General features: G+C 47.6%; 1 protein-coding gene across 1 annotated transcript in view; it reads left to right on the forward strand.

Annotated features, from left to right (window-relative positions):
• The first annotated feature begins 231 nt into the window (after positions 1-231).
• Positions 232-19490, forward strand: part of abca1a (ATP-binding cassette, sub-family A (ABC1), member 1A) — a 33966-nt gene continuing 14707 nt past the window's right edge. Inside the window, exons 1-11 of the mRNA XM_018738281.2 lie at positions 232-422; positions 2549-2650; positions 3776-3869; positions 6418-6559; positions 6961-7079; positions 10789-10910; positions 11340-11531; positions 14366-14455; positions 17064-17304; positions 17970-18109; positions 18462-18578. Coding sequence (XP_018593797.1) covers positions 2585-2650; positions 3776-3869; positions 6418-6559; positions 6961-7079; positions 10789-10910; positions 11340-11531; positions 14366-14455; positions 17064-17304; positions 17970-18109; positions 18462-18578 — 1323 coding nt within the window. The 5' untranslated portion in view covers positions 232-422; positions 2549-2584. The remainder of the gene's footprint in view (positions 423-2548; positions 2651-3775; positions 3870-6417; positions 6560-6960; positions 7080-10788; positions 10911-11339; positions 11532-14365; positions 14456-17063; positions 17305-17969; positions 18110-18461; positions 18579-19490) is intronic.

The following is a 19490-nucleotide window of genomic DNA, read 5'->3' on the forward strand; positions in this document are numbered from 1 at the left end:
CGCGCAAATGCATCAGATGTGTACGTGGGCACATAATCTGCTGGGAATATAGAAAATAGATGGTAGGTAGGTAATCTGGAAGCGGGCAATGTGGCGAATATTTGTCTTTCGGCTACACAAAACCCTGAATGTAGAAGGGGTGGCCCTTTTAAGACCTGTTCGACTCTACACGTGCTCGCCTTGGAAGCCCCGAGCCGCACAAACAGGCTGGGAGCCGTTTGACCGACAGTAACCCCGTCTCTCACAGCGGATCCGACTCACCACCATATAAAAGCTTCGAGGACGAAAGAACGGCAGTGTCACAGCGCGAGGCGCACGTCGTAGCAGAGAGCGCGCGCTCACCGCGGCGAAACAAGCGCAGGAAGGACAGAATTTCGCAAAGGAGTATTGTTTATGCACGAAATCATTGCAGAGTGTTAAGGGTACGTATTTTTGCTTTAATGTTTTCACTTCATTGCGCCAACTTCGTGTTCGCACGGGCTGCGTGTTATCTGAAATTGCGATTAAAAACGGTGACTGACAGTGACATGCGTGTCTGGCGGATGATTATTATTATTATTATTATTATTATTATTAATAATATTATTATTATTATTATTATTATCATCAATTCAATTGAAGTGCAATCTCAGGTTGCAGTTGGTTTCCAGAATTCTTCTAGTGACCACTTTTTGAGGACATGATTCATTCAAGAATGTGTGCACGTTTCAAACGCCCAGCTGTGCCCGCTGTGTGTGTCTCTGTGTGTATTTGCGTGTCTTCTTGCGAGTTGTGCGGCTCCGAACTGTGTTGAACTGGCTGGCGAGTATGTGAGCATCATCTGCAGGTTATTACAGTGCGCGCGGAGCGGATGACCGAGAGTAACCCCGCCTCGGAACAATGGAGCTCCGCCGAAGACACGAGTTGGGAAAACACTTTTCCAGTTTCATCCACGGCTCCATGAAAACGCACCGTTATATTCCAAGGCTCTGCACGCGCGGTTTTATTTTTCGTGCATATTATTATTTCACTTGTCATTTTTGGAAAATTCATGTCTGATCGTTTTCTAGAGCGTAACACCAGCAGTTTGCGAATGCAAAGCTAATTTAAGAATCCTATAGGAATTGTTTTAACAGTCGGTTATTACAAAAGAAATTTCAACAACTACGTCTTCGTCTTGTCACGCATTTTGATAAAATGAATGTTTGGAGCATTTTTCGACCACGGACTAACCTAATCCGATTTTATAACCCCATATGATCCCCATACCCAGGCACCACATTTACATCTTAGAATTAGATGAGATATATGGTATTGTATTTATTAAAATAAACAATTTACGAGGTGCCTGTAGCGTCGTTGAACACGTGAGTCGGAATGCAGAAGTAAACACGTGAATACAATGTAATTCCTGCGGTGGCCGCATGGGGCGCAGTTGCGGTGCTCTGCCAGCAGCAGCAGCAGCAGCGGCTCTCGTGTGCCTTTTGTCAGTTACGCTGCAATGCTGGTCCATATCTATACAAATTTAATGTGGTTATGACTTAATATTCACACACTGTCTGAAACCGCTCATCCCAGGCGGGGTAAGCCGGAGCCTAACCCGGCAGCACAGGGCACAAGGCTGGAGGGGGAGGGGACACACCCAGGACGGGACGCCAGTCCATCGCAAGGCACCCCAAGTGGAACTCGAACCCCAGACCCACCAGAGAGCAGGCACAGGCCAAACCCGTTACACCACCGCAGCCCCCTCGAGTTAATATTCTACCTTTCAAAATGTAACCTATTTAAACATTTTTCCACATGTTTTTATCTAAATTCTTCATCTGACTGGGACTAAAACTGATAATAGTGCAGCAATATTGTTGAAAAACTTTACTTTTAACATAAATTACAATTGTATTATGTTGTCACTGGAGGACCATACTGCTCTTCAGAGACATCATAGTTGTTAAGCAGTTTATTGTGTTCCTGCTTCTCCTTTGTTAAATGACTTTTTCCAAACTGAAAAAAGAAGAAATTTTATCATTTTGTATAAATTTATTCAGAACGATAAGCATTAATTAGTGGAAATGCTAAGAATTTTATCATCCCTTTGAACAAGACTTTACTACAGTGGAATGTAGGTAGTGAAGTTGATTATGAATAAAGCACAGAAGCTACTGTTCTTTAAGGTCTTTTTTTTTAACCTTTATTGAACTCCAGTTCCATCTTTGTGCAGCGTTTTAATCTGATAATATTCAAATAATGATAATATTCAACATTCAGTCTCAAAGTGTAAAGCAGAAAATGCCACTGAACTGATTGTCTGCCTCATTAAAAGGCGTAGGTGGGCGATGGATGAGCTAACCAAAAAAACATTTCTGCGTGGTGGCATGCCGAATGTTTGCGGATCCTAAAGTCCTTGTGTGTTTTTGTGCAACTCCGTGCTCCTGGTTGGATGAGACGCATCCCTCAGAGCTTAAAAAGCGCATCGGAGGCATGCACACTTTGACCGGACCTTTGAGCACTTCATCCTGCCTGGTGGCAGCTTGCCTTGCGTCTCCTGGTCTCACATCTCTCGTTGTTGCAGCCGAGAGCACGCGGTGGGGAGAGGTCCTGAGGCGAGATGTCCGTCTCTACTCAGCTGGGCTTGCTCCTGTGGAAAAACTTCACCTACAGGAGGAGGCAAACGGTATGTCTTTCAGCTTCACCTTGGGGGGGGGGGGGGGGGGGGGAGCTCGGGGGAGGCTTCGGGCAAACAACGGACCGTCGTTTGGTTTAACACAATCGCCCTTTAGCCGAAGCTCAGAAGGAGTGCTAGAATGACCTGGTAAAAAATAAAATCGCCTAGAATTAAATGCTGAACTTAATTAAATGGAAAAGTACAAAAAAAATACTCATTATCTTGTGAAACGCTCCATCAGTTTTAAAGAGCAGGTTAAACTTCTCCATATGCACCTTTATAGGTATTGTGTTGTAGTTATGTAAATTGAGACGGCCCACATTGTGTCAGAAAGACTGAGAGACCCTGCAGCTCCATGACCCCCCACCCCTCACACACACTTTATTGGGAGGCTGGAGGATCTGCTAACATGTGGGGAGCAGCAGCTGCTGGAGGAACAAGAGCAGCAGATGCAGAAGTGGCTCTCCCTAGTTGCTCTGCCGCAGTCGGGGATTAGTGTCCGTGGCAGTTGGGGGTTCCACAATCCAGGGGAAACGCCCCCTCGGCGTAAAATAGCTGAACGTGACAGACGTCTGCTCCCCCCCCACCGTGGAGTGGATGGGTGGGGGTGCTGACATTCTCTTTATGTCCCCAGGTTGTTTTCATTAGAAAGCTTGAGATGTGCTGCTATTGGCACCTGCAGCCCCGCTCGTACGGTGTGTGTGGGGATAAGGCGCTTTTAGAGAGCTCTTCAGACCTCAAAGCTTGTGTAGTCTGAAACCGCAGCACATCCGCTCGCACAAGGCAGGTCTTTTAACTCGAGCAATAAGAACATCTCGTCCTTCGCGCTGCAGACAAAGGGGTTCTGTTAACTCGGCTGCAGGCTCAGCCTCTGCCAACCATTTTGGACAACCTGTGCGCTGGTTGTATTGCATAAATATTTTCACAAAATAGCTTGATGTGGCTCTCACGCGGTGGGTGTGCGTTTGTGCAGGGCCAGCAGCGGAGCAGCATGCACTTAGACAGCTTGGGATGGGGGTGATGGGTTGGGTTGAGATGTTCTCCAGCCAAAAAGCTGAGACCCCAAGAGCAAGCGAAGGTTAGGGAGCCTTCTTCTGAGACCCTTCTGCTCTCATTCGATCTCTTGGTGTGCAGATCCAGCTCCTGATCGAGATCGTCTGGCCCCTCTTCATATTCTTCATCCTGATCTCCGTGCGGCTGCACTACCCCCCTTACGAGCAACACGAATGTAAGTGGCGCCTGGCGTTCCCTCTCTGGAAGCGACGGTGCAGGCAGGGCGCCATCGGTATCTCCCACATATTCCTTTGTTCCCAGCTGCCATCCCCTGTTGCACGACGCACCGCTCACAAGGCAGGCGTTTCCTGCTGATGCCACAAACACCTGTTTGTTCTTTTGGGTTCGTAACTGCACGCAAAGGCATCCCGCTCCAACGCAAGATGCATTCTATGTTCGCGCCACAAACGTTCGAGCAAATCTAAAGTATTCCACTTGCGTTTCTATGGTAGGCAAATTGTCGCGCACGTGTGACAAATGAGTTTTTTTTCCCTTCGGCTGAACAGTGGTAGAAAACGTACGTTGGATCTTCGTGTTAGCGCTGAATTCACACTAGTGTAGTTTTGTTGACTAGTGTGCTTTAATTGGGATTCTCTTTCTTTCCAAAACAAATTTGGACAGGTTAGGCCCTGTTGGGGTGAATAGGAAGTATTAATGTTAGGTAAGCATTGATGATTATGATTATGAGTTGATGATTTTATCCATGGTGACAAGCAGTGTTTAGCTCATTTATACACCTAGGAATTTTTGCTGGAGCAGTTCAGGGTGCGGTAGCAGGTAGTGCAAATTGAGCTGGCAGTCTTCAGGGTACCAGCCCATGCGCTCGACCGCTATGGTAGTGTATTTGTTTGTATAGTGGCGTGGGCTGTATAGTACACTGAGTATGCTTGCCTTTAAAATATTCCAAGTTTAGATAGATCCCAAGGCCATCTCTTCACTCTGTGTACCTTAAAACAGCACATAGGGGATGTTTGCTTTTCTGTGGACCTTACATTAGCCTGGCTTCCTGGAAGTTGTAAGGGCACGACAGTATGGAACAATTCTCCAGATAAAAGTGAATTTGCTTTGAAGGGTCAATTTAATAATTAAGCAGTTTAGCGGAATAACTCCCACGCACATTTGCTGGAGCCGCTTGTCCCGAGCGGGGTTCGGGGCAAGCCAGAGCCTAACCCGGCAACACAGGGAGTAAGGCTGGAGGGGACGCGCCCAGGACGGGACACCGGTCCATCACAAGGCACCCCAGGCAGGTCTTTCTTCTAAGAAAAAACATCCAGTATTTGAAGGTCTAAAGAAAGTAATTTTACAGTGAGTAATTGGTGCCTTATCTCGTAACTGAATCTCCCACTTATGAACCTTTAACAGGATGAGGACATTGTAGATAAAATGTCCTTTAATTGCGCAGCGAACCTCTCCCTAAGAACCCTTTCCCTAAATAAAAATATTGTGTTTTCCCCTATGTGACCTATGGAGACATTTAAGAGAACCCACTTAAGTAAGTAACATAAGTAAATCCAAAGCATGGTGGTATTTTTCTCATTCTTTCACTTTTACTATATCAATAACTGATTAATCTGTATATTTTAGCAAATCCTGTTTTGTGCCAAGTCTTTGCGGTGGCGTGGCTGTGGTTTTGCTCAAGTCGGAGTCCTCCTCTGTTTGTTGAAGAAGCTGTTTCGCAGTAGAATTTTCTAGCTCTACCAAGCGGAAAAAGGAAGCTCTCTAGAATAAACCGTTTTTTCACTTCTGCCTCAGCGTTTGAACAGGAAATGTTTTTTCAGCATGAATATTATAGAAAGAGCTTTGGGATGCCGACACTGTTGAAAAAAATGGTACTTTCCTCGGTCCTCTGGTTGACTGTAAGTCATCCGTCATTTCGTAAACACTCCACAGTGAAATATCAGCTGAAAGCCGCGTTAAATTTACAGAAAGCCATTTGGTATCTGTTCATTTTCAAGCATCATTTATATTTTTGTGTCCTCATATTCACGACACCCACAGTAGTGTAATCCAATGTCATATTTGCATTTCGCTACAAGTTACAGAGTCTAATGCTTGTCATTTACTGGAAAACAGGTATAAACCCCTGAATCGGCTGTTTATGTTATCACTCTGTGTTTAACCAAGCTGCGGGCCAGTTGGCAACGCGAAGGTTGCCGAGTAGCAAACAGACAGCACTCTGCCTTCGCGTAGATGAGTTCTAGGCAGGGGTACAAGTGTCACGCTTTCTGCCGAATCATTTCCTGTTTCTGGAGCCGTATTCCAACACCATGACCCTTCGCCCTGTGGAGATAAGTTGTACTTGGTGTTCCCGTGTAGAACCTGGAAACACTGTATCATTAGAGTAAAGTGTAGGTACACATACTGTACATACATGCGCACAGGCTGAAACCGCTCGTCCCGAGCGTGGTTGCGGTGAACTGGAGTCTAACCCGGTAAGGCAGGGCACAAGGCTGGAGGGGGGAGGGGACGCATCCAGAGCGGGACACCCATCCGTTGCAAGGCACCCCGGCAGGACTCGAACCCCAGACCCACCAGAGAGCAGGCACAGGCCAATCCTACTGCACCACCACACCCCCTGGTACACATCCCTATGAAAGATAATATTAAGAAAAGAGGATTTAAAAAGGAAGACTTGCACAAGTCCTGGGATGTGTAACGTCTCCTTGGGTGGCGTCTCTGTGTTGGTGCTTGGCCAACTAAAAATGTGCCCGTTTTATTGTTAGGCCACTTCCCGAACAAGGCCATGCCCTCGGCGGGCACCCTGCCTTGGGTCCAGGGGATCATCTGCAATGCCAACAACCCCTGCTTCCGCTACCCCACGCCCGGCGAGTCCCCCGGTGTGGTGGGCAACTTCAACGACTCCATGTAAGCCCACTTCCAAGCTTCACCTAGTACTTCTGTACTTAAACTTTTTCTTTTTTTTTTTTTTTTTTTTTTAAACGTGCAAAGCTTCATCTTTGACTTTGGAACCATCGGAAAATAACATTTCTTGTGGCATTTATTTAGGCATAATCTGTGCCCCCTAGATTCAAAATACTGACTCCAATTTGTGAGTGTGTCTTGATTTTTTTTTTTTTTTTTTTTTTTTTTTTTTTTTTTTTTTTTTTAAAATCTGCCTTTTGCAGCTTTACACGATGGATATTAAAAATGTACACGAGTATGTTTTGGTACATTCGCTTGACCGTTCTTTAGGCAAAGTATGTGTTTAGAATGAAGTGTGTGAATTATTTATTTATTTTTTTTTTTGCTTTCCCTGTAAACTCCAGCATCTCCCGCCTGGTCACGGATGTGAAGAAGATCCTGATGTATAGTCAGAATGACCGGAGCATCGATGCCTTCAAGGGCCTGGTGCGAGCCTTGAGGAACATGCAGAGCCGTGCTGCAGGTGGGTGCAGTGCAGAAACCCGGTGACCAACTCGGCAAATATTCATGTGTGCCAGGTGATATTAATTTATGCACGAACTAAAGTTTAATTTAAAGAGTAGAAGTTTCATTTAATTTTGAACTCATGTTTCTGCACTGGTGCCTGTTGTCTTTGGACCCGGGCCATGGGACACAGGCTAGGGAGAGACGACACCGTGGGTCTGTGTATCTCGGGAAAGGGTGGCGCCCGCAGGTCTTGGTGCGAGACGAGCAGCTGACCGGATGCGCTGCTTTCTGGTGGCCTCACAGCATGCGCTGCACGGAGGTGACTGCCAAAGGCAGATGGACCGATATAGAACAGGAAAGCATCCCAGCAGACGCCCTCCTAACAGGATATGGAGCTTCGCTGTACCTTTCACTGCTCGAACTGATCTCATTCTGGCTGAGATTTGTTCTTAGAGCTTTGACAGAGTCTGACGGAAGAATGTTGAAATTGCCATGCGTCTCCCCTGTTGCATACTCTTTATGTCAGACTTATTATATCAGTTTACATATTGTCAGCCAGATGGGTCCAATGGCTTTATCGAAACCGCGTAGTGAAGTTTAGAACGTTCGTTGACTCGTGAGGCAAATATTTTAACAAAGTTTGGTAAGGGACCAGCACCTGTAGGCTCAACAGTGTAAGAGTTTGATGAGAAAAAATCACAACATTTAACACAGTCAGATGATTGTAGTTTAGAAATCAGGGCTTTTCAAGTGGTGAGGTGTGTCGCCCCAGGAGAGGTGCGAAGGGGTTACAGGGGAGGCGGGAGGTACCTCTCGGGGAAAATTGTCTCGATCGCTTCGGTGATTAGATTATGGAAGGATGGGAGGCGTAAATGTGATGTTCGCTCTCAGTTGAGCTCTGAGGGTGAAAAAAGTTCATAATCCCCGCAGCAGACCCTCTAGGCAATGAAGCTGTCTGCAAACGTAAAATCGTAACGAAACGGAAAGCGGCTCATAAAGACAAGGTGAGAGAAGCAGGAGTCTCACACTGCCTGTAGTGGTTCTGCCTTGTCACTAAGAGTGGGGCTCAGCAGCAGACCCCCCACGGGGCCCTTTCGTTCGGGTTTGGGTGAGATGCGCTGCTCTCGCCGGCACAACGTGCCGAAGAATGTCATCTTCTCTGTGTCGGCATGTTTTCCCAAACTTTAATCCCAGTCTGAAGAGGCGAGAGTCCGGTCTGCCAAAACGCAAAAAAACAGAATCCCTTCAGCACTATGAATTACTGCGGAAAAGAAGCACACGTATAATTCTGGGGGCACTGTAAAGAACTTTTTTTTTTGGGGGGGGATACATTTAAGTTGTTCAAATTAGTAGGTTAACATGAAACTAGATTTTGTAACCTGCAAAAAAGCCTTGTGTAAATACACCCCTTTATTTTATATAAACACAAGCTGTGTGAAAATAAGCATGTTCTCTGTGCTTTATAATTTGTGGATGATGAGCGGGTCAGACGTGACTCAGTCCCCGAGTGGGCTGCCTCTTGAGAAAGACAAGTTTTGGAGTCACGAGATGCATTGAATAAAGTCATACTTCATTTCTGACGTCGCGATTGCACTCACTTCCCCTACTTAGGCAATACGTTTCTGGATGGAAATACCAGATTTCCTATTGATAAAATGGCATACTTTGGTGAAATATAGATGAAAGGGAAATGAAATGTACTTCTGTTTGTCATCAGCCTAGCATGAGCGATGTGTGTGTTTTGTCAGTAAATGATGCTTGTGTTAATATCAGTTAATTCGTTCAAATGAGTGTGCGTAGCGCTCTGCAAACAACACCCTATGGTGCTCTTACCTGAGAAAAGCTGCTCTTGTGCTCCGGATGATTATATTAATCTTTTACAGGCACCTGGATCATTTTTAATGATCTATTAAGCACATAGTAGATTAGATAAACGGTAGTTTAGCTTCAGCATATATTAAAGTAAGTGTTTCCTCATGGGGGGCGCAGTGGTACAGTGGGTTGGACCGGGTCCTGCTCTCTGGTGTGTCTGGGGTTCGAGTCCCGCTTGGGGTGCCTTGTGACGGACTGGCGTCCCGTCCTGGGTGTGCCCCCCACCCCAGCCCTACGCCCTGTGTTGCTGGGTTAGGCTCCGGCTCCCTGTGACCCCGAATGGGACAAGTGGTTCAGACTGTGTGTGTTTCCTTATCTACCCATATTTTTTAGAGAAGAGGAATAAACTAAAACATCAAAGGAGTATATTTTGACATTTTTTCATGTCTGTGTATGTATTTGTTCACGTTACAGAATGGGTTGCTGGTGTTTCACAATGAATGCGTTAAATTTTATATATGTAACTTATACTGTATATGCATACAAAATGTATTAAATCAGCTGGAAATGCAACGGTGGAAAATCAGTTTGAGCCTCAAATTGGTGGCGTGTGTTTTAAATATGGCGCGTAACCTGCCTTGTGCCGAATTTAGAGCTGCTAGAACAGGAGCAGCTCTCTGCTGGAAGCGCTGCTCTTGCCGGTGCCAGGAGAAGCCTGTTGCGCACGACTGCTGTACTTTTTTGCGTGCGTAGAGCCTGCGCGTTTGCTCGGCAACGATGACACCCTCACGTGTCCGCACCGTGCTATCGCTGGCCCGGCCGTGCCGGAGCGTCGCGCGTCTGCCCCGCCGTCCTCGTTACAGGGCTCCGGTCCACAGGGTTCCTCGCCGCCCTCTGTACCGCTTCATTTACCGTGATGCTCCGCTGTCTGCGAGAGTCTGAGTTCATTTCCTGGCTGCTACATTTACATTTATTCATCAACACTTTTCTCCAGAGTGTCATGCATCTCAGAGAACCATACAGGAGTGTATGACACCAACAGATATAGATGTTTCTACCATACAGTCCATTTGTCTCATTATCATCGAATAGTCCAGTGTACATCACACAAATATTAACCAACCCAGTTATGTCCTTATTTATACAAGAGGACCATTTTCACTCTATCAGTTCAGGGTAAGTCCCTTGACTAAGAGTATTATAGCTAGAGGTGGGCCTTGAACGTAGCTCCCTTGAGTCCCAGCACAGCAGCTCTAACCGCTGCGCCACCTGCTGTTCCTAGACGCATCAGCAGCGCGTTTGTGCGGGAAACGGCTACTTGTCAGCCTGGGGGAACCGGGGGGCCGCAAATGGGCACAAAAGAGCAGCAAGAACAGAGTCTCGGTAGGCAGAGCGAAGCCCAGGTTTCTAGTCGGCGATGTGTGCGAAAGGGAAACGATCTGCAGTAACCTCGGACGCGACGAGCGTCATACTGGTGCCGCGGGGGAAGCGTGCTTCTGGAATGTTCCCGCTGAGCGGCAAACAAAGGACTTCCTGAGGGAGCCGGCTGCCCTCTGGTCTCCTGGCCCCCGCTGGCTCCGGCCCGGGGACAGTTTGTAGAGGTGTCAGTGTTCTGTGCCGTGGAGTCAGTTGGCCCACACTTGTCAACCAGTCAGCTGCTTGGACCTCATGAACCTCCTGGCTCGAACCCAGTCCCTTCCTGTGGTCAGATGTAACACTACAGTGATATTTGGAAAAAAAGAAAAGAGCAGAGGACATCTGATGAACAAACAGTGACTCCTTCTTTCACGCAGCCCACTGTTGCTGACATGTTCTGTTTTGCAATTGTTCTCCTCCTTTATCTGGATCCCGTTAATCTGACCGCGGCGGAGCGTCACTACGGTTAACCACTTCGTGTAATTTTGCGCCTGCAGGCTTCAAGCTGAAGGATTTTCTCCGCGACGACGAGACCTTATCGGCCTTCCTGCAGCACAACGCGTCGCTCCCGCCGTACGCCGTGCGGGAGATTGTGGAAGCCAAGGTCAACCTGCAGAAGGTGAAGCTGAGGCAGAAACCCGTGAAGTTGTTGACGCGCTGCTTCTGTGTTCCATCGCGCGACTCGAGGTCTCCGCTGAGGCGTGTTATTGATGCCTTGAGCTCAGGCTACGGAGCGTTTCTTGGACTTGATGAGAGTAATATCTCAAAACGCCTCATTCACAGTCTACGGCCACGTTCCTGGTGGAGATGTTCCCCCGCGGTGTGATCGTTGTGCCGTCAATCAACGCTTGCGTTTAACTTTATTAATGCGGTTGGCACTTTTCTCCAAAACAGCTCTGGAAAATTTCACACGGAGTCCCATCTTACATTCGTGTTTGTTCGTGCCCTCAAAATGACGTAGAGAAAAAGAGTTCAATCTGAGCGTGACGGTTACTTGTGGACTTCTGCGTGGGGAGACGCTCTTCTCACTGCGAGGTTTGCTTTGCAGGTACTGATGCAAGGGTTCGGCGTACACCTGAGAGACATGTGCAACGGCAGCTCTCTCGAAGACTTCGTGACCATCGCAGACGGGAACGTGTCGCTGCTGGCTCAAGACGTCCTCTGCAGCTCTCCCGCCGCGTGGCTCGACCGAGCCGAATCTCACTTCCTGTCCAACCTCGACTTCCTCAAACCTATCTGGGTGAGCTCGCCCGTCCGCACGAAACCGGCTCAATCGCGCGACCTAAGCGTGAAAACGGGCGGCTGCGATCCCTGGAAGTCGGCGGTTCCGTGTGTCATTTCCAGATAAAATAACGTGAAATCCGGTCGGAAGTTTCCCTCGGGAATTTTAGACTTGCACAATGTTAAGATGACTTTTTGGATGGGTTAGGTTGCTCTGACTCGTTGCTGACCTCCGTTGTTTGCTGACGGTTTATTTCCCATTCATCCTTTAAGTGCTGTGTGTGTGTGTGTGTGTGTGTGTGTGTGTGTGTGCGCGCTCCCTCTCGATCGCTCAGTCACACTTCTTATCGCTGCACAGATGGATTTAGTTACAGTATCCTCCAGCAGTAGTTAAAGCCAACGATATCTGTTTGCATGCAACATAAGACAGTTACGTCTGTAGTTTACTGTGTATAAATGGCAACCTCTTATAATTGACATAAACTGAAATTTTATGAAAGCTGGGTGATGGGGCAGCAGGTGGCGTAGTGGTCAGAGCTCTTTCCTTTGGGCCTGTAGCACGGAGGATCGATACCCACCTCCTGCTGTAGTACCCTTGAACGAGGATCTTGCCCTGAATTGCTCCGGTAAAAAATACCCCGCTGTATGTATGGGTAAATAATTGTTGCTGAACATTGTGAGGCGTTTTGGAGAGAAGCATCAATAAATCCAGGTTATCTTTGACTTATGACGGGGGTTCGGTGCCGAATACCTCTTCGTAAATTGCAAACCCCATTGTGTTGTATTATATAAATCACACATTTCACATTTTCAGAACCTCTTGTCCCATACGGGGTCACGGAGCCTACCCGGTAACACAGGGCGTAAGGCCGGAGGGGGAGGAGACACACCCAGGACGGGACGCCAGTCCGTCGCAAGGCACCCCAAGTGGGACTCGAACCCCAGACCCACCGGAGAGCAGGACTGGTCCAACCCACTGCGCCACCGCACCCCCCCCATATAAATCAAAAATCAAATTCCATAAAAGGGTTTTGTTGTATTTTTTTCACAAGTTATTCATAATGAAGTATTACTAATATAGAATAATAATATGAATTTGGTACAGTATTATATTTTTGTGCTCTACTATTACTTTCTCTTTTATTTCTGAATCTGTTCAGGTTTACTTTTCCTTTCAGCACCACCAGAATGTTTTCTCTTGCCAAGTACTTTAAACACAAGTAGGTTGAATAGAATCACAAACGAGATGTTCCTTAAATACAGCAACATTTCCGTGAATAAAACTCAGTGCCGATGGACACACTGACACTCTGACTGAGTCAATAAGAAATACGGTGCCTTTCGGTTCTCGGCCGGACGTTCTTACCGTAGAGCAGACGGAGCGCTTAAACTCGTCCTTAAACGTTTCGACCAAACGTCGGGACTCGGGACTAACACAGTGTCATAAGGTTGACAGGACAGCTGTAGTAAGCCGATATGTCCTAAGTCGAGGAATACCTATACATATAAACGAATCTTTCTCCCGTACTCCCGGTTTCTGAGGACGCCGAAATCCGCGAAGCATAGTAGTCCATGCAGAACTGTGCTAATTTCCATGACAAAACCTCAGTGAGGTCGGTAGTCTATGGGTGTATGAAAGTGCCGCTTTGTCTCGTCAGTCTTTCCTTTGACCCCAAGATTGCCGGCCGTGCTGCCGTGAAAGGCTCTGTTGTTCTCTGCTGAGCTTCGAGAAAATCGAGGACCTGTTACAGCTGTCTGAATGTAACCTTGCCCAGATTACGAATGGGGAAAACGTGTGCCTTCTCACAAGAACCTCCAAAAAATGGGTTCTCTTATTATGGGTCAAAGGCCCAGAGTCCAAGGCTCCGCTGTGAACCATCCACTTTAAAACATGTGTCTAAAATTTAACATGTACCATGCATATGCCCTTTTTTGCTCTACAATCTTAAATATTAATTGATTTGAATGTTTCTGACATTGAGTAAATGAAGTGCTACTTGTACTAATTAAGCCAGGAGGATGGGTAAACGTGGGAAAGAACGGACATGCCATCGATCAGGATTTGAGTTCGGCAGGCGTTCTTTAAGCACACTAACTGATTCATTTCGCTGACGCTGTTTCCAAAGCGTCTTGGAATGTCAAACTATTTACGGTTATTTACCCGTTTATGCAGGTAAGTGATTCTTACCGGAGCAGTTTTTTAGGGTAAGAAGCTTGCTCAAGGTGGGAACCAAGCCTGCAACCTTTGGGTCCAAAGATTGTAGCTCTAATCACTATGCTACCAGCTGTCACGACATTTATTTATTTATTTATTTATTTATTTATTTATTTATTTATTTATTTATTTTGACACTCACCTGACCTAAGAGTAGAGGTGCTGCCTCGGGACTCAGGGGTTGCAGGTTTGAATACCACATCATGCTGTAACACCCTTGAGCAAATTATTTGCATAAATTGCTTCAGTGGAAAACATTACCCTGTTGTACAAATGGGTAAATAATCGTAAACTGATTTAGAGAAAAGCATTAGGTAAGTTAATTAATGTAACGTAAATATGGGGAAGTGTTCCCTGAAAAGAGTGGGGGCTGCGGAGGTGCAACGGGCTTTTTCAGGTCCTGCTTTCTGGTAGGTCTGGGGTTCGAGTCCTGCTTGGGCCGCCTTGTAACAGACTGGTGTCCCATCCTGAGTGTGTTCCCTCCCACCCCCTCCAGCCTTGTTCCCTGTGTTTCCGGGTTAGGCTCCGGTTTGCCGTGACCCCACTTGGGACAAGCGGTTTCAGGCGACGTGTGAGCGTGCGTCCCCTGAAAAGATGCCTCATATACATATAGTTTGTGTCTTTTTCTCTCCCTGCAGAGGGACATGAAGTCAGACCCGCGGGTGGTCCACGAGGTTTCGGAAGCCGCGGAAAGCCTCTTGAAGAGCCTGGGTTCCCTGGCGGTGGAGGTAGGCCTGCTCCGAAAGCCCTTGCGGGGTTCTCCGTTTTTATGGCGAAGTCCGCTTTTCAGATTCTTACATCGCTTTGCATTTTGTAATTTGGAGTGTTTTCCGATAAATGATTCTTTTCATGTCAGAATCTGTACTCTTTCTTTATCAGCGTACGCACACGTTTGAAAGTTTTATATTAGCTGCCATGCTCTGCTCGCTTGATAGTCGCTTGGGAGCTCAGTATGCGTGTGGGCAGACGGAGGGGCCCACCGACGGTGGAGCTTTCGCTTGAACTGATGTAACCGTGCCAATCGGAGTCTATCTCCCCGACCAGAGGCGGGTGGTTTATCTAAGCTCGTTGGGAGATAGAGGCTGGGGAGCCGAGTGTCGCGTAGCCTCGGCACCCGGCGCTCCTGAGCAGATTACAGATTAGCGGCGAACTTCAGCTGAGAAGGCAAAAAAGAAAGAAAATGTTGGTAGGGGGCCAGGCCTCATTTCAGCCTGCTTTTTAAGTTCCGTTGCAGTGGCGTTGACGAGGCTTTTAAAGGGAAAAGTAGATTAAGAGCTGTCTTTTACCCCCACCGCCGCACCCCGTTGCTGTGAGCCGTTTGTTCCCTGGCAGCGGCGCGCTGCTTCTGCGTTGAACTGCAGTAACCCCTCTGGGATGGAAAGGAGAAAGCCACTTGAGGTCACTCCCCCTTTCTCGAGTTACTCTGCCGTTACCGTGGTCGGGGCCGTCGACTGACTGCCTCCATTCTTTTAAGAGCGTGCGGGGAAAGGCGCGGAGGCTCCGCGTTCCCTCGGAGGGAGCGTGCCCCGTGCGGAGCTGGGCTGTGCCTCTTCTTTGCCTCCAGTTCTCGCAGCGGTCGACGTGTGACTGCAGATTTGCTGATGTGGCCGAAAGGGACCGAAGACCTCACGGCATGCAACTCGTGCAGCGTGGCGTTGCTCCCTCACGCCCTCAGATATGACTGCACGGATACGCATGGCAGTCTCACTCTCGATAAAGCCATATTAAAACGGCATGTGAAGGGTTTACAGAAAATACTCTGGGCAAACTCTTGGATAACATTAGATAGTACCAGAGGATGGGTCTCAAGGGAAAAATGTATGTAAAAGTTCCGTTTTAAATTCTGAATTACATAAAAAAAAAAAAGGATGGAAAAAAATGTCTGTTGAAATGGTTCTTTTCGCTGTCCCTTTTTTCACCCGAGAGAGTAACTTTTCCTCCCACCTTGCGTTCGGTGCCAGGAATACCGATGGCCCAGCGGCACAGAAAGCCAGATCTCGCAAGTGCAGCAACAGAGGACAGGAATATACCAATTACGCTGCGTGTGGTTTCCGTTTGAACCTCGTCTAGTTTTTGGGACAAGATTTTCAGGCTTAATCGCTGCTGATTTCCCAAATGTGAAATGAGTCTGGGCCACACCCAGCAGTTTCCTGGTCGCTTCTGTCATACTGCTCAAGGCATCGTGATTCACTCTTTGACAAACTTGCTGCGGTTTTTTGTCGCGTTTAAGGATACAGCTAGCATTTTACATTGCAAAAACTGTTTTGGCCACGAGGGGGTGCGGTGGCGCAGTGGGTTGGACCAGGTTCTGCTCTCCAGTGGGTCTGGGGTTCGGGTCCCGCTTTGGGTGCCTTGCGATGGACTGGCGTCCCGTCCTGGTTATGTCCCCTCCCCCTCCGGCCTTACGCCCTGTGTTACCGGGTAGGCTCCGGTTCCCCGCGACCCCGTATGGGACAAGCGGTTCCTGGGGGGGGGGAATGTTTTGGCCACTTCCAGTAAATCCAAAGAAAGCAAATGATTATTTATCAAGGAATAGGTTGCTCGGTTTTGATCGTATGTCCGTGAGGGGCGCTGAAAATGCAATAGCTTATTGGTAACAATCTTGAGTCCCGAATTCAAACCCCTGCCCAAATGACCCATGAAGGAGGATACAAACAATGCACGCTGCCCAAACGAGGTCGCGGGAAGCCGGAGCCCAACCCGGCAACACAGGGCAAAAGGTCGGAGGGGGAGGGGACACACCCAGGACGGGACGCCAGTCTGTCACAAGGCACTCCAAGAGGGATTTGAACCCCAGCCCCACCAGAGAGCAGGACCCGGTCCAACCCACCACGCCACCACGCCCCCCACAAGCAATGCAGTTTATGTAAATATAGTCATGTAAAAACAGCAGAGGTGTTGCGGGCACAATGTTTGGACGCAGGCGGTCAAAACGGCTTCTTGCCAGCTGCATAACTTGCAGTTAGTAGCGTATAAATGTCACTCATGCGTTACATTCGCTTCAGTCAGATGTACAGTATTCTTGGACAATGCAGGCAGGGTAGTTCCGCTCAGTCGCAGCGCGTTTCATTATGAGGCGACCAGTAGCGGGATGGAGAACGGTGTGGACCTGGAGCCTCACGTCACTTCCAAAGCTGGGTTGTTCCACTGACCCCACATATCTTGCATTGTTCCACTTTCTTAAATGCTTCGGTACCTTTTGGATAAAAGCATCAGCTCAACAACACAATGACGAATGAGTGATGAGTATTATTGCTATTATCTGAACAGCATACTGCCCCGCTGTAGAGCGTTCGGTAATGGATGTCATGCCCACCTCCACCCTGCCCTTTACAGCTAGCCAGCATGAAGAGCTGGAGAGACCTGCGCCAGGAGATCCTGTACCTGACGCAGAATGCCACCAGCTCCCCCAAGCTCATGTACCAGGCCGTGTCACGCATCGTCTGCGGACATCCCGAAGGCGGTGGCCTCAAGATCAAGTCCCTCAACTGGTATGAAGACAACAACTACAAGGCTCTCTTTGGCAGCCACAACGGCAGCGAAGAAGAGCCCTTGTCCGCCTACGACAACTCTTCCAGTGAGTCCAGCTTCGTGTTGGGGCATGTCTCCAAACGAATCTCTTAGAAGTGCGCTTATTCACCACCAGCTTGATTAGCACCACCTCCTATGGCACTGTTTTGCTTGTAGCACCCTGTTACTTAAGACCTTTGTGTAATCTATCATGTAATTTACCACATTTAAAAAAGTACAAAGAAAATTCAAAATGACCAAATTAATTACCTTTTATAGGGCTGTTTCATGAATGCCTCATTTCTCAAGAATGCATCAAGAGCACTAATTGAGGTATTACCATGCCAGTCTTCGCTGCAGGAAACTGCTGCTAAATACAGGCCCAAAAAATCAGGAGTCATTTGTTACAAGCTCACAGTATCAGCTCTGTAGCATGCTCATAAATAGGTCGTTGGCACCAAAAAGGAAAATGTTTTCATATGACAGAAGACTTTAATATGCTTAACGATAGCGGAGTATGTATTGCCTGCTCTTGCACGGTAAAACAGGGCATTAAAATAAATTTGAAACTGAAACGTCAGCCGTTCTCCTGCCTGCTGCCCAGCCATAGCCATGTAGAAATTTTGCAGAGTTGGGGGTTCCTGTGTGGAACCACAGCGGGGTCAGAGGTATTCCTAAGAGCACTAGGTGTGTCTGGGTGGTGTGTGACACTGTGTACCGTGCTCTCAACAGCCCCCTACTGCAACAACCTGATGAAGAACCTGGAGTCGAGCCCCATCTCACGCATGATCTGGAGGGCTCTGAAGCCCCTGCTCATGGGGAAGATCTTGTACACCCCTCACACGCCAGCCACTCAGAGAATCATTCAGGAGGTAGGCTTGACTGCCAGCGGGGTGGACAGTGCCTCAAAAACACATATAATAGCAGAGCTATATTTAATTAAGCCCCTCAGTACAGTTTTAGCAGTAATAAGATAATTTATTGCTCTGTTCGAAGGAGAGCAGATATCTAATGGTTGATCTTCATGGTTTCACGTACTGTGATTGTTGAGAGACGAGAGCTTTTGACACATCACCTAAGCGGGGAAACTAGAATGATTGTAGTAAGGCAACAGCTGATGGCGGTGCATGTATTCATGAGAACTTGAGTGCTGTGTAGACACATGGGGGGCGGGGGGTGGAGGGCTGGATCGCGTGATAACCAGCTTCTGTTCTGCTTTTGCAGGTCAACAAGACTTTCCAAGATTTCGGCATCCTGCGGGACCTGGGTGGCATGTGGGAGGAGATCAAGCCGAAGGTGTGGAACTTCATGGAGAACAGCGAGGAGATGGACTTGGTCCGGGTAGGTCCACGCCTTCGCTCCTCCACAGTGACATACCTGAAAGGACTCCCTCACTCTTGGTACACTTGAAGGTGTCTTCACGTACAGCATTTTTTGATCAGAAGAGCAAAGCGGGACCCATCCTGCAGCTCATTTAACATCGTTGTAGCATTACAGGGCATTGCAGTGGTGTAGAAGCACCTTAACGGCAATTTACACGTTTATCCAGGAGGTAGTCTTACTCCGTCAGTTTAGGGGAACTACAGCGGGATTCAAACTGGAGACCTCAAGCCAACAGCCCTAGACACTCTCCCTCCTGCGGCTGATGTCATGTGTAATGTAAAAGTGGCCTATAAATCACTGTGAACTGTTGCGCCTATGATGATGAGAGAGGTAATGATTATTAAAAGAGCCGTTTTCATCGATTGTTCCTGTGGGCTGGCAAGAATGCGTTAGTCCATCATGAACAAAGCAGCCCTTGTCTGCAAGCTTTAAAGGGTTTGGATATACAGATGTAGTCTGTGCACATTTGTTGCTTTGTTTTCCCATAGATATGTCAGTATGATATGAAACAAACATCCCCCAGCTGTACACACAGCTTGCTTTTAAAAATAAACTCGTATCATTTGGTAAATATATTACATAACATGTATACATAGAACAGTTGGATGGCACGTTCTGTAGAAAAGGGTGTGATACGCACCCGTCCGATCACAGATGTTTTTTGCGCCCTAATGCGAAATATTTATGTTAAATGAAGGGCAGCAGATACCGTAGTGGTCGGCACTGCTGCCTTTGGCCGATTGATCCCGGGTTTGAATGCCGCTTCCTCCTGTAGTACCCTTGAGCAAGGTCCTTACCTTGAATTAATACGGTAAAAGCAGCTAAAACTGAAAGTGTGAGCAAATCATTCCAAGTAGCTTGACACCAAGT

The sequence above is a fragment of the Scleropages formosus genome, chromosome 16 (genome assembly GCF_900964775.1).
Source record: "Scleropages formosus chromosome 16, fSclFor1.1, whole genome shotgun sequence".
NCBI classification, from domain to species: Eukaryota; Metazoa; Chordata; class Actinopteri; order Osteoglossiformes; family Osteoglossidae; genus Scleropages; species Scleropages formosus.